Genomic DNA, 12,633 nt, shown 5'->3' with positions numbered 1-12,633 from the left:
GAGAAATCTATTTTTTTTAATACCTACTTTTTTCATTATATCATATTTGAATTCCTTTATTATGTTAATAATTTATATATTTTAGTACATGTTAATATTTTTTATTTTGCCATTTAATCCTATGTTATAGTTAATAAATTATAATCATATTTTTACTCTATGTCTTATAATATCATAATTGCAATCCTCTAGTGATATACCTATTGATAATTTTTAATTATTTAGAATTGTTAAAAAATGTGTAGTTTGACAGAATTACCGAGTCACACCTTACATAAACAATATGTTGGAGTTAATTTCAAAGAGAATTCTTCATTATCAGAAAGATATGATGCTTTTTTATCTAAGGTAACTACATCCTATTATATAAATTAGTAAGGTTTTTTTTGTCATTAGCTTTAGATTTCGAAATATATTAAACCGAATAAGTTCTCCTTTTGAGGGAAGCTTCACATGTGTCCTGGGTTGGTTTTAGGCTATTTATTTATAGATTTAAGTTTTGGGATGGGTTTAAGGCTGTAATTTATCTGCTCTTTCCTACACCTTCGAATACAAGGCCCCTAGATGCTTGGGACGCCACTTCTAGTGTAATAAATAGAAAATAAGAATGTGAACATCCATATTAACGAAGATAAACAAATTATCTTACATATGAAGACTAATCATGAATAAGTGACAGCAGTTTTTCATAATAAAGATTCAGAATCATAATATTATCTAAATGTATGTACAAAAGTTAAATTTTTATTATTTTAAGCATCCTTTATTTAGGTAATTTTAGATTCAGATTTATACAGAGTTTTGTTAATACAAATATTATTGAAATACGATAATGTTCATTGGTCGGACGACTTTATCATCTGTTCAGCTTTGCTTATTTGAGTGTTATCATCCTTTTTAAATAACGAATCTCCTAATGTAAAATATATGAGAATTCCGTTTCTTAACATGATTTTTTATAAACCTTATTTATTTAGGATGCTGATACAGAAATGGTGTCTAAAACAGCTGATTGTCTGATTGCTTCATGTAATAACAATGCTCTACTTACATTAGGAAAATGTTTTATTTGAAAATTATTCTGCATATTGAATAAAAAGTAAAACCCTTTCTTTAGGTAACCTAGGTACCAAAGACTATTTTTATTTATTTTGTAATGTCTGCTAAAAACAGGCGCAAACATTATCTACAAATATGTTATTAGTAAATACAGACTTTTTGACAAAGGTTGAGTATTTTTAAAAATATATAGCAGAAAAAAATTCTATTTTGATTACTTTTTTCTATACTAGCGGCTTCGCCCCTAGCCTCTAGGGGCTTTGCCCCAAAAGGTGATAAAAAAAATTAATATTTATTGTTTTTAGTGAGAGAATGTTGCTATTCTTTCATTCAAAATAAATGCTGGAATAAAAAATAAGGAGGGGATTTTTTTGTTTTTGGGGGGGTTAGGGGTGTCCCATCCCCCAAGAAAATAGCTTAAAACCACCACAGGACCAGTAGGTATAATCACTGAAGAGTAGAGCCCAATCGGTTCAGTGGTTACTGAGATCTTAAGCTTCAGACGGACAGACAGACGGACAGACGGACAGACAGACGGACAGACATCAAGCTACTTTGTATTATAGATGTGGGCTGACAATAAAACATTTTACAGAAAAATTATCTGAAAGACATGGATTTAGTAGATGCGCTGGTAGGTTATTTGCTGCCAATCTAATAACTCCAAACTTAGATTTGTTTCATCAGCTAATAGAGTCATATATACCTCCAAACTCAAGGGTAAGTTTGATTCTTTTAGCTATTTATAGCAATCCTTCTCTTCAAGCCCTATTGTATTTAAAGGACTTGTACTAGTTAAACAATGGCTTTATTACATTAAGCAAAATTACTTTTGCCTTCACTCAAACTTTAAATAAAAATAAGATATTTATATCCCTCGTGGAGGGCTCAAACCCGTCGGAGGCCTGTCCCTAGAGGGCTCCTCTAACTATAGCTTTAGTATACATAGGTATGATTTTTATTTATATAAAAATTTAGTATTTGAAGATTCGAGTGACCCTGCTTAATATTTTTACACACTTTTATTTCAAAAGAAAACTTTCATTGTAAAGCTAGATTTATTAAACGGATCTTATGAAAGTGTCATCAACATTAAAAGTAACTAAGAGTTTTAGCAGTAAAGTGAAAATCCGTTTGTACGGCAAAGGGCAAACTTGATTTACTTTGCTTTTACTTAAAATGTAAATCTGAAATTTTTGGTGAAGTTTTCTATGATCTATGCTCACCCACTCTATACATTGTTTTGTTCGTCTGTATAAAACGGATTATGATATAATTTCTTTAATTTACAATTTAACTTACTTTGTCATTCCGTTGGTTTTACTTTTTATAGTTTTATATGGTTGTTGTCATCCTTGACATTGTATCTCATACTTTTACATTAAGCTCAACATTCTGTTAAATAAAGTAGTAAGTTTTATTTGCCTAGCTTAAGATTTCGATTACTACAGAACCCCATGCATTTTAGGGAAGCTTCACATATCACAAATGTTCCCTGAGGGGTTTTATGTTAATTTTTTAGTTGCATTTCTTTGGATCATGATTTTAAGCTATTTTTCTGTTCTTCGATCCCTACCCTTCGAATACATAGCACCTGGACGCTAGGGGCGAAGCCGCTAGTTTACTACAAACACAAACATATTTTTACATATGTGTTTGTGTTAATTTTTAAAGAAGAGTATATTGTTCAGTGATAATAAATTAATGATGAAAGGAAAATATTTGTTAAAAATAAATAAATAAGGAAAAGGTTGTCGCGTGTGCAACAACGGGACATTATCACTATCATTATGTTACCTCAAGCAAAAAAAGAGGGTGGACTACAAGTTTAGGGATAAAAGGAAATATCAATGGACAATATATTTTCTCCCATTCATTCAAAACGATTTATATCCAGTGGATTAGAACCGGTTCTCATCTATACGGAAAAACTATGTCTAGCGTTGTATTATACCCAGTTTTCTACGAATATAAAAATGTATAATTATAAGATTAAAACCAGTTTTTTTCTCCCATGCTTTAGGCATCTCGGGGCTTAACAAACTGGTTTTAATCTTATAATTGTAAATTTTATATCTGCAGAAAGCTGTTTATAAATAGATGCGAGAAATAACTATTCCTACAATACTCTGATTTTTGGAACATGTGATAATTAATTATCTAAAATAAAGTTTAGAAATATCCCATGGGTAAAACAAAATGTCTTCTGTATTTAAAGTAGGACATCTGCCAATCTTAGGTCAGGATTGATTAAGCCATGATTAGAATTAAAGTTGTAATTAATATTTTATAAAATAGTTATCTGTTATTTACATAAAATTCAAGCTTTTTTTATTTATTATTTTTTTTTTTTTGGGGGGGGGGAATAAAATATTTTGGAAGGTAAACCCCCCTTGGACGTCCATGACTATTATTTATAGATTATATACAAATAAATATAGAAAAAAATTTGCCTAAGAAGATATTAACAAGCGTATAGCCAAGGTGCCTTCTTTCAGTTTTTAATTCGTTAAATATCATACATATTTAAGCCAGTTTTTCGAATTTATTTTAAAGTTGGGTAAAATATATATCGGACAACTGTTAATAACACGAATTTGGTGATTTTACTGTTACTTGTTAAATTCTTGTTTTGTCAAAAAGAGGGAGGTCATTTTCTAGTAAATCCCGTAAAGGTGTGTGTTATAAGGCCTAAAAATAGTAGTAGAACGATAAGGTGCTCTATATATTTGTATTTCCTATTGAATAGAACAATAGGGAAGAAATTTTTTTTTTTTTTTTGATAACCGTACCTGGAATATCTTTAAAAAATAAGAAATTTCTATCAAATGCTTTGTTTGGCTCAAACTGACACAAATAAAAAAAATATAATTATAATAAATCAACCTGTAAAGAATGACTTCTTCCTTTGTTTAATGGTATAGATTGTTCTTAACCTTTACCTTGTACCTATAGAAAACATTATTATTATAATTATATTTTTTTTAAATTTTTGTCAGTTTGAGCCAAACAAAGCGTTTGATAGAAATTTTGTATTTTTTAAAGATATTCCAGGTACGGTTATCAAAAAAAAAAAAAATTTCCCTATTGTTCTATTCAATAGGGAATACAAATATATAGAGCACCTTATCGTTATTCTACTATATTTAGGCCTTATAACACACACCTTTACGGGATTTACTAGAAAATGACCTCCCTCTTTTTTAATACCTTACTGTATGATAACACTAACCTATAAAAATATCTCTTTTTCCTTGGAGTGGGTTAGAAATTTACTCGTGATCTTGTGTCTTTCAGTCGTCTAAATGTTATTTAAATATTTATTTATTTACATTTGTCTTTTACTGATGCGTCAAATATTTGTTCAGTAAACATTTTTTCCCATCTTTTTTTTATAAGGGGGGGGGGGTTTTTAATGCAACCATCTCGTAATCAATGTATAAATGGCACTTAGAATTCGAATTTCGATATAAAATTTTGCATGAGTAATCCTTGGTAGGTCTATTTTCCCTAAATCGAACAAAAAGTTGGAAAAGTAACGGCTAACGGCTGGCAGCTCAGCCGCTTAGTAATTTTTTGGCTTTTTTCTATGGAAATAAATCACAAAACCTCTCTCCACATAATGCTCTTTTCCGATCCAAAAAGTTTTAAACGATTCTAGCCGGTAGTTGCTGGTACTAGAAATCTAAAAAAATATTTTTTGTATCATTTCACATGATTTAAAGCAAAAATATGTTTTAAAATGTTGATTTCTACGTAATTTTTGACAGATTTGCCCTAAAAATAGCCAAAACACGGCTAAACGGCTGAGCCGTTAGCTGTTACTTTTTCAACTTATTGTTCGATTTAGTGAAAATAGACCTACCAAGGATTACTCATGCAAAATTTCAGATCGAAATTCGAATTCTAAGTGCCATTTATACATTGATTACAAGATGGTTGCATTAACCCCCCCCCCCGGCCCCCCCCTTATGTTATCTTATTTCTTATTTGTTGGCTCAAAAACTTGTTATAGTACTTCAATTGAATCTTGGGTATTTCAAACTATAAGTGTCCAATTTTTCCAAACAGTAATTTTTTTTCTACAGAAGAGTAAACTTTGTTTATCATTCTTGGGCTTGTATTTCAATTATCCTCCATTGTTTTATGACATTATTTTCCTATGAAGTTAGGTTTTGGTAACATCAAGCAAAAGTGACCTTCAGTCTACATTTAAAACTAGCATTTAGCCTAAAACCACTCACAGACTGTAAAATAAATCCCAGTCAGACCAGAATTATCCGAGGTCCCCAACTTCAGACAAAAAAAAACTTACTACTTTATAGTTTTACCTATTGCATTTAATTTTTAAGAACCGTAAAGGTTATCTTTTAGGGATGTTGAATAATAAAAAGATATCTTGCGCATTTTTTGGCAATATAATCTTAATTTGCGCAGCAATTTTAAGAAGGGTTACATGACAAACGCATATTTTTGTTTTAGATATAAGATTTCAGAAAAAGAATCCGCTACTATCCAGAAATATTTTGAATATTCTGATATTAATTTTTACTTTTTATAAAAAATAGGTATTAAGTTAATAAGTAATTGGATGTCGTAATCAGTTTAAGTGATAAGTTTTGGGTTCAACTTAAAGTTTTTTTTATAAAGATTAGGACATTAGAGTATATCAAGATTAACAAAGAAATACCTAAATAAGTTTTTTTATTGTTGTAAATTGACCCAATTAACAATTATTATGGCCTCTACTTTATTTTTTTTCAATCCAAATCTTTATTGAACCTTGATTGGCTTAATACTAGAAGACAGTGTTATTGTTTCTACGGTTAAATTACACTTTTTGCGGCTTCCAGTGTTTAATTTAGATATAAAATTTTGGGGCTGAGCGCGGTTGCTGCCCTGATCATTTATTGGTTTATCGGCTGTATAGAACTACTAACCGCTGCTAAAGATTGATATTAACGCCTCTGTTTGTTACAAGTAGTTTATATTGGGTTCTGGGTAGGGTTAGAGTACTTTAGGTATAGGCCCCGCAAACAGATAACCCCAAACCCCTCCCACAGGGGTTTGGCATTAAAATAATAACCCCACACTCCATTATCTTAATTTATTTTAAAAAGGAGGTTCAGTGCTCAATATGCAATTTGTGGAAATGCACCATTAATATTAATTGCATATTCTTGGCGTCATAATATTTTTTGCTTAAAACTGGAAAGATGCAGTTAGCCTCATTTAAATATATAGTTTAACATAACATCATTATTCTGGGATACAGAGATATGTATGGATCAAAAAATAGGATTTAAATTGATTTTATATTGACTTTGTGTTTAATTATTAGTATCGTCTTATAAGTTAATAGATAATAAAGGGGGGGGGGGGGGATTATGCAACCATCTCGTAATCAATGCACAAATGGCACTTAAACCAAAAAGGATTTTTTAGATTTCTAGTACCAGCGGCTTCCGGCTAGAACCGGTTGAAAACGTCTGGGAGCGGCAAAGAGTATGATGTGTAGATAGGGCTTGTAACGGATTTGCCCTGAAAATAGCCGAAAATTTTTTTAATGGCTGAGCCTCCAGCCGTTAGTCGTTACTTTTCTAACTTTGTTCGATTTTGGGAAAATAGACCTACCAAGGAATACTCATGCCAAGTTTTATAACGAAATTGGATTCTAAGTGCCATTTGTGCATTGGTTACGAGATGTTTGCATTAATAACGCCCGTCTTGGTATACACCCCCAATTATATAAAAGAAAATTGCACTTTTTTTAATAAAGATATTGATAGAAAAGTTTTGACAATACTAGTTAACTAGCAAATCAAGTCCCCAAACTTTTATTCAAGATGAATTGTTTTTGAAACTTCGTGTCTACTCCCTCCCTGGGCGGAGGTCAACGCCATCTTCACTTTTATCTTCCCTTTTAAGGCTAGGTGCCTTATTATTTTGTTACACAAAATACATGCGACAATTCTATTAAAATTACTTCTATTTAAATGAGTTATTTATGCCTTTTCCATGTCAAAATATACATACACGCATTATCAAAGAAGAAAACAAAGTTTTTTTCCTCAATTATTTGGAAAGAAGGTCACTTCCTTAGCAGCGAAGCTCTGATAAAACGTTTTAGGGATTTTCTGAGCTATTGAAATATTATTTACTTAAACTTATTATTATACGCATTAAGAAATATAAGAATAGAGATTTTCAATTTTTTCAATTAAATTAAAATTTGTTAAAATCAATTTTGTACATCCTTTTTGAATTTTTTCTTATGTTACATGTACTACGGGTAATAATAAATTAAACACAAAATGTATTTTGAATCATCAATTTCTTAATACCGTTTTACTGTTCACATTTAAGGACTTTATAGCTTCACCCTAAAGCCACCCCCCCCCCCTACCAAAATTGTGCACGCCCTTGTTTTAAACCGATTAATACTATTGATGTACTACTATAGTACCAGTTACTCAACTCATGCACGTGAGCTTAAAATATCTAAAAATAAATGAATTTTGAAATTTGCTTAACTACAAAGCAAATCCTCTTTTTAATTACCTCCTGCCGAAAAGCTGAATTGTTCCGTTATGGTAATAATCAATCTTTAGAAATGAATTTTCAATTTGACCACAAAAGCAAGCGTTAATCGATAACCTTCAAATTAAATCTAGACCAGAGAGATTAAGTTAGGTTAGAAAATCTCTACAGGGGCAGAACCCCGTAGGGTTAGGGTCCCTTTCAGTGACTAGAAATAAGTTTTTTCAAAAAGTTCAATAAAGAAATATATTCACGTGAAATCGCCAAACTTTCTTTTCAATTACTTACATGAATTTTAATCTTTTAAATATTTGCTAATAAGATAAGTATCAAATCTAGCTATTTGTGAGAATTTAAGTTTGATAAAATATATCTATAAAAAAATAGGTGGTATGTTCTGGCAGATATTTTTAGTAAGGGGTAATTCAATATTGGTTGAATAAAATAAAGAATCGGATGAACATGCAGTAAAATATGTTTGTAATTAAAAGGGTTCAATTTCTATATGACAAATCAATGAGTTTTGTTTTGCAGGTTAGACTACACAGCTATCCTGCCAAGTTTGCCAGATGTTTGCTGGACACTCTAGACAAGTCTCAGGTAAAGTTAAATATTCGGATCATAGAAAGAAATCGAAGTAGCGGGTTTCATCGTATTTTCACAGTAGCTTTGATAAATTATTTTAGGTTAGGTAAATGTTAATGATTGCCCCGCATGGTTAGAGCTCCCTACACCTCCCGCAGGTGCTAGAAATAGGATAAAAGCTACTGTGAAAATACGACGAAACCCGCTACTTGTTTTTTTCCATGATCTAAATATTCTTTTACCACTGAAATATAGTGATTAAAGATTAAAGGTAATTTTTATGTGAAATTTATTCTTTTTTCCTACCTTATTTCATCTTAATTGCTAAATTGCCATATAGTTTATTTTTTAGCTAGCTTAGATATTGTTGCTTTTATAAACCTTTTTGAGACAATGCAAAATATTTCCTTTGCAGTTATTAACTATTATTAAAGAGGACGTTTACAAATACTATATTTTGTACAAAGACTATACTTAATTATATAAAGTGGTAAGGTTTTTTTGTCTTATTTGTTAAGACACAAACCGATTTAGTTTTCCATTTTAGGGAAGCTTTTCTTAGGTATCGGGAGGTTAAAGAGAATTTTCTTAGTATGATTTCTTGTTAATCTCCTAGCAGTCTTGGATGCTTTTTTGTTACTACTAGTATAGTTATTAATGACGTAATAATGCATGTAAATGTCTTTTTCATTTTACGTTCTTTTTTGTGTTTCCTTGCTTTCTGCTGTTCTTGCTATTCATTTTTCTGTACAGAAATGGAATATTTGAACTCCATGTATTACATTAATCCAAAATATATAAATTACATACATTATATATATATACATGTTTTTTTTTATTTTTATGTTTATGCACTTAAAAAAGCTTGAATTTTTTGATTTTTTTCTGGTTTAATTTGAGAAAATAAAGGTCAACATTGATTGGTACAAAATTGTGCCTTTAAGAATTAACGACGACAAAAGATGTGTAATATCTTCACTTTATGCTTCTTCATTTGATCATGATATACCTAGTAACGGATGTAAAAACAATAAAAGCACATTTTGATTGTGAGACTTTTTGCTTTTGGATTGCCAAATGATTGTTGATAATTTTATTTTTCAAAAGAAAATACAAAAACAAAAACAAAAAGTTAATACATTGATATTTTTAGAACTAGAAAATATTTTTTTTCTATATTTAATAGTATACATATGCAAGAAAATCACATGAATATTACGCATTATGTTTTTTTAATCTATTTATGGAATGAATTTAGCTAGCATTTTAGAATTGTAGCAGTGTTTTTTTAAAAGGGGATAGTTATATAAAAGGTATCATGAAAATGCAGAAAGGCACCAGGTTTTAAAAAATGATCTTGTTTAAAAGTGGGGGGGCGAAAGTGACACTTTTTGAAACCAAAACTAAAAGTCAACAAAGGAACTCAACTAAAAAAAGAGTTACTACAGGTCTGAGATTTTGCATGGCAGTTGCTTTATAGGGGTAAAATATGGAACTGTGAAGAAACGGCGGCGCAACCGCCGAAAACCGCCGTTTCCCGCCGAATTTTTTTTTGCCTTTTCTCGGCGGTTTTCGGCGGTTGCGACGCCGTTTCTTCACAGTTCCATATTGTACCCCTATAAAGCAACTGCCATGCAAAATGTTAGATCTGTAACTCTTTTTTTAGTTGAATTCCTTTGACTTTTAGTTTTGGTTTCAAAAAGTGTCACTTTCGCCCCCCCCCCCCCTTTTATTTTAGTAGGTATAGTCATTAACTATGAAAGTTAAATTTAAAGTAACCATAACCAAATAGTTTTTAGTATTGTAAAAATCTCTTCTTATTGTCTAGGTATTATTGTATTATTGTATGATATCAAAATTACAGATCAATGTATAACCCTTTTCTAGTTTTCTGTTAAATGCACCAGCTAAGATGCAAATTTGATATATTTTGAGTTGAATGTATTACTATTAACTTATAGTAAAGCAAGCCATGGATAAATAAAAAGGTCAATGTAAGAAAATTTTAATATGATAGGAAAAAACTAAAATCAAGAATGAAGAAAATTTTTGAAAAGCAAAAAAGCATTGATAAAATTTGTTATGTTAAAATGTTGAAAAAAATTAACCCTTTCCTCAAAATCCATTAATTTTCTGTAAGACAATTTTAAAAATTGGACTAATTAAGGGTTGGATTACCCCTAACCCCCCTAAAATATTTTTGTTTTTGTTTAGATATTGAAAGAGAGGTCCGTGGTGATAACCCCCACCTCCCCCACCCATCTTCTGACCGTACTGTGCCCTCATAACTCAAAGTGATTATTATAATAACGCGTCCGTTTCTATAAAGAGATAGATAAATGGGGGAAAACCTTGTATCTAATTCTGTATTCATGAACTAGATAGCAGTGATTTTACGGGATGGGACAATGGACGATAAATTAATTTACTCTCTAATTACAAAAAAAAAATTTATCTCTCTTAAGGTGATTAAAATTATCTTTAGAAAAGTTTAAAAACTGGTTATTAGTATAGACTAATCATAAAGCAACCTCAACTCCCAATTAAAGAAGATCAGCTTAATTTACAGTCTAATGTTCCCCCCCCCCCCCCCCTCCCCTAGTTTAAAGTGATACACTAATGGTAAAACAGAGTAGACTCCAGATTCCCAGGGAATGAGGGGAAAATGGGCTGTTTATTACACTAGCCCCCAAAGTTTTATGAAAACGTTTTTTTTTTATCTGTGGACCTTTATTGAATTTTAATTAGTTGGTTCATTTAATTGAGTGACCAAACGTTCAAACCACTAATTGTAATCTACATAAGGGGTAATTTTAAGTATCATCATTGGGGATGTACATTGTACATTAATTTATCGGCCATTGTCTTATCCATGCCAGTTTTCAGTACGTTGTCAATAGGGAACGTAAAAAGACCTTTAGATAACTTTGGTAGATAAGGTATAAAGAAGTTTTTCACACTTCTTAAAGGATTAGATTGACCATGAAAGAAAGAACTGTGAGGTCCTAGAATAATATTGATATAGGGCTTTTTGAATAAGGCCTATTTTTAGTAGCGAAGCTACTCTATAATTCGATATGTCTGTCCGTCCGTCTGAGACAGAATAGGGGAAACGTGATTTTCTCGGCTCCTATTAAAGATAGACAGCTGAAATTTTTTGACAACATTCCCATTATTAAAGAGCACAATCTATAATACAAAGTAGAACGATGTCTGTCTGTCTGTCTGTCTGTCCGTCTGTCCGTCTGTCCGTCTGAAGCTTAAGATCTCAGTAACCACTGAACCGATTGGGCTCTACTCTTCAGGGATTATACCTACTGGTCCTGTGATGGTTTTAAGCTATTTTGTTGGGGGGTGGGACACCCCCAACCCCCCCAAAAAATTAAAAATAACCCCCCCCCCAAAATTTTTTTTTTACTTTTTCTTTTCAAATCTAAAATACGAAAAATTAGGTTGCTCAAACCTCTTGGGGCAAAGCCCCTAGAGGCTAGGGGCGAAGCCGCTAGTTAACTATAAAACATCAAGGGCGGTCGGACTGCTTTTTAGAAGGTTTTAGGCTATTTTTGTATTTTTCACATTTTTCTCCATATCTTCAGTGTTTATGGTCCGATTTTCAAAATTTTTTCAATTATTGATATCAAACTTAAATTTCCTGTCGTTTACAGAAAACAACCATGACGGCCACACTGCCATTTTGCAGGTTTTAGGCTATTTTTGTATTTTTCACATTTTTCTCCAACTCTTCAGCGTTTATGGTCCGATTTTCAAAATTTTTTCAGTAATTGATATCAAATTAAATTTCCTGTCGTTTACAGAAAACAACCATGACGGCCACACTACCATTTTGCAGGATTTAGGCTATTTTTGTATTTTTCACATTTTCACCATATCTTCAGTGTTTATGGTCCAATTTTCAAAAATTTTCTGTTATAGATATAAGAATTAAATTTCCCGTCGTTTAAAGAAAACAACCATGACGGCCAGACTGCCTTTTTGCAGGTTTTAGGCTATTTTTGTATTTTTCACATTATTCTCCATATCTTCAGTGCTTATGGTCTGATTTTCAAAAATTTTTCAGTTATAGATATTTAAAGAAAACAACCATGGCGGTCAGACTGCCTTTTATCAGGTTTTTGGCTATTTTTATATGTTTTACATATTTCCCTATATATTTGGTGTTTTTGGTCCAATTTTCAAACTTTTTTTGGGATATCAGTATCAAAATAATTTTTTCCCATTGTTATGAGAATCTTTTATGTAATCAACTTTGACCTTCGTCATCATTAAAAATAAAACAAGGTTTCGTGTTTATTTTCTCCAATAAATCTATTCTTGATTTTAATAAATACACTTAAAATCTACTTTTACGTATTTCCATCCACGATTTTTTGTGCTTCGCTACTTATGGATGTTGTCATCCTTGTTTAAATTACATTCCTTCCTAAACGT

The 12,633-nt window shown here is 31.2% G+C and overlaps 1 protein-coding gene across 2 annotated transcripts in view; it reads left to right on the top strand.

Moving 5' to 3' along the window:
* Positions 1 to 223: 223 nt before the first annotated feature.
* Positions 224 to 12,633, top strand: part of LOC145315676 (uncharacterized) — a 34,953-nt gene continuing 22,543 nt past the window's right edge. For both annotated transcript variants that reach the window (XM_080155702.1, XM_080155694.1), the window contains exons 1-5: positions 224 to 348; positions 978 to 1,062; positions 1,661 to 1,779; positions 8,134 to 8,199; positions 10,399 to 10,478. In XM_080155702.1, coding sequence (XP_080011828.1) covers positions 238 to 348; positions 978 to 1,062; positions 1,661 to 1,779; positions 8,134 to 8,199; positions 10,399 to 10,478 — 461 coding nt within the window. In that variant the 5' untranslated portion in view covers positions 224 to 237. The remainder of the gene's footprint in view (positions 349 to 977; positions 1,063 to 1,660; positions 1,780 to 8,133; positions 8,200 to 10,398; positions 10,479 to 12,633) is intronic.

The sequence above is a fragment of the Acartia tonsa genome, chromosome 1 (genome assembly GCF_053477335.1).
Source record: "Acartia tonsa isolate MP-2025a chromosome 1, ASM5347733v1, whole genome shotgun sequence".
Taxonomy (NCBI): domain Eukaryota; kingdom Metazoa; phylum Arthropoda; class Copepoda; order Calanoida; family Acartiidae; genus Acartia; species Acartia tonsa.
Note: the sequence above shows the minus strand (reverse complement) of the source record. Positions and strands in the feature narration are given on the sequence as shown.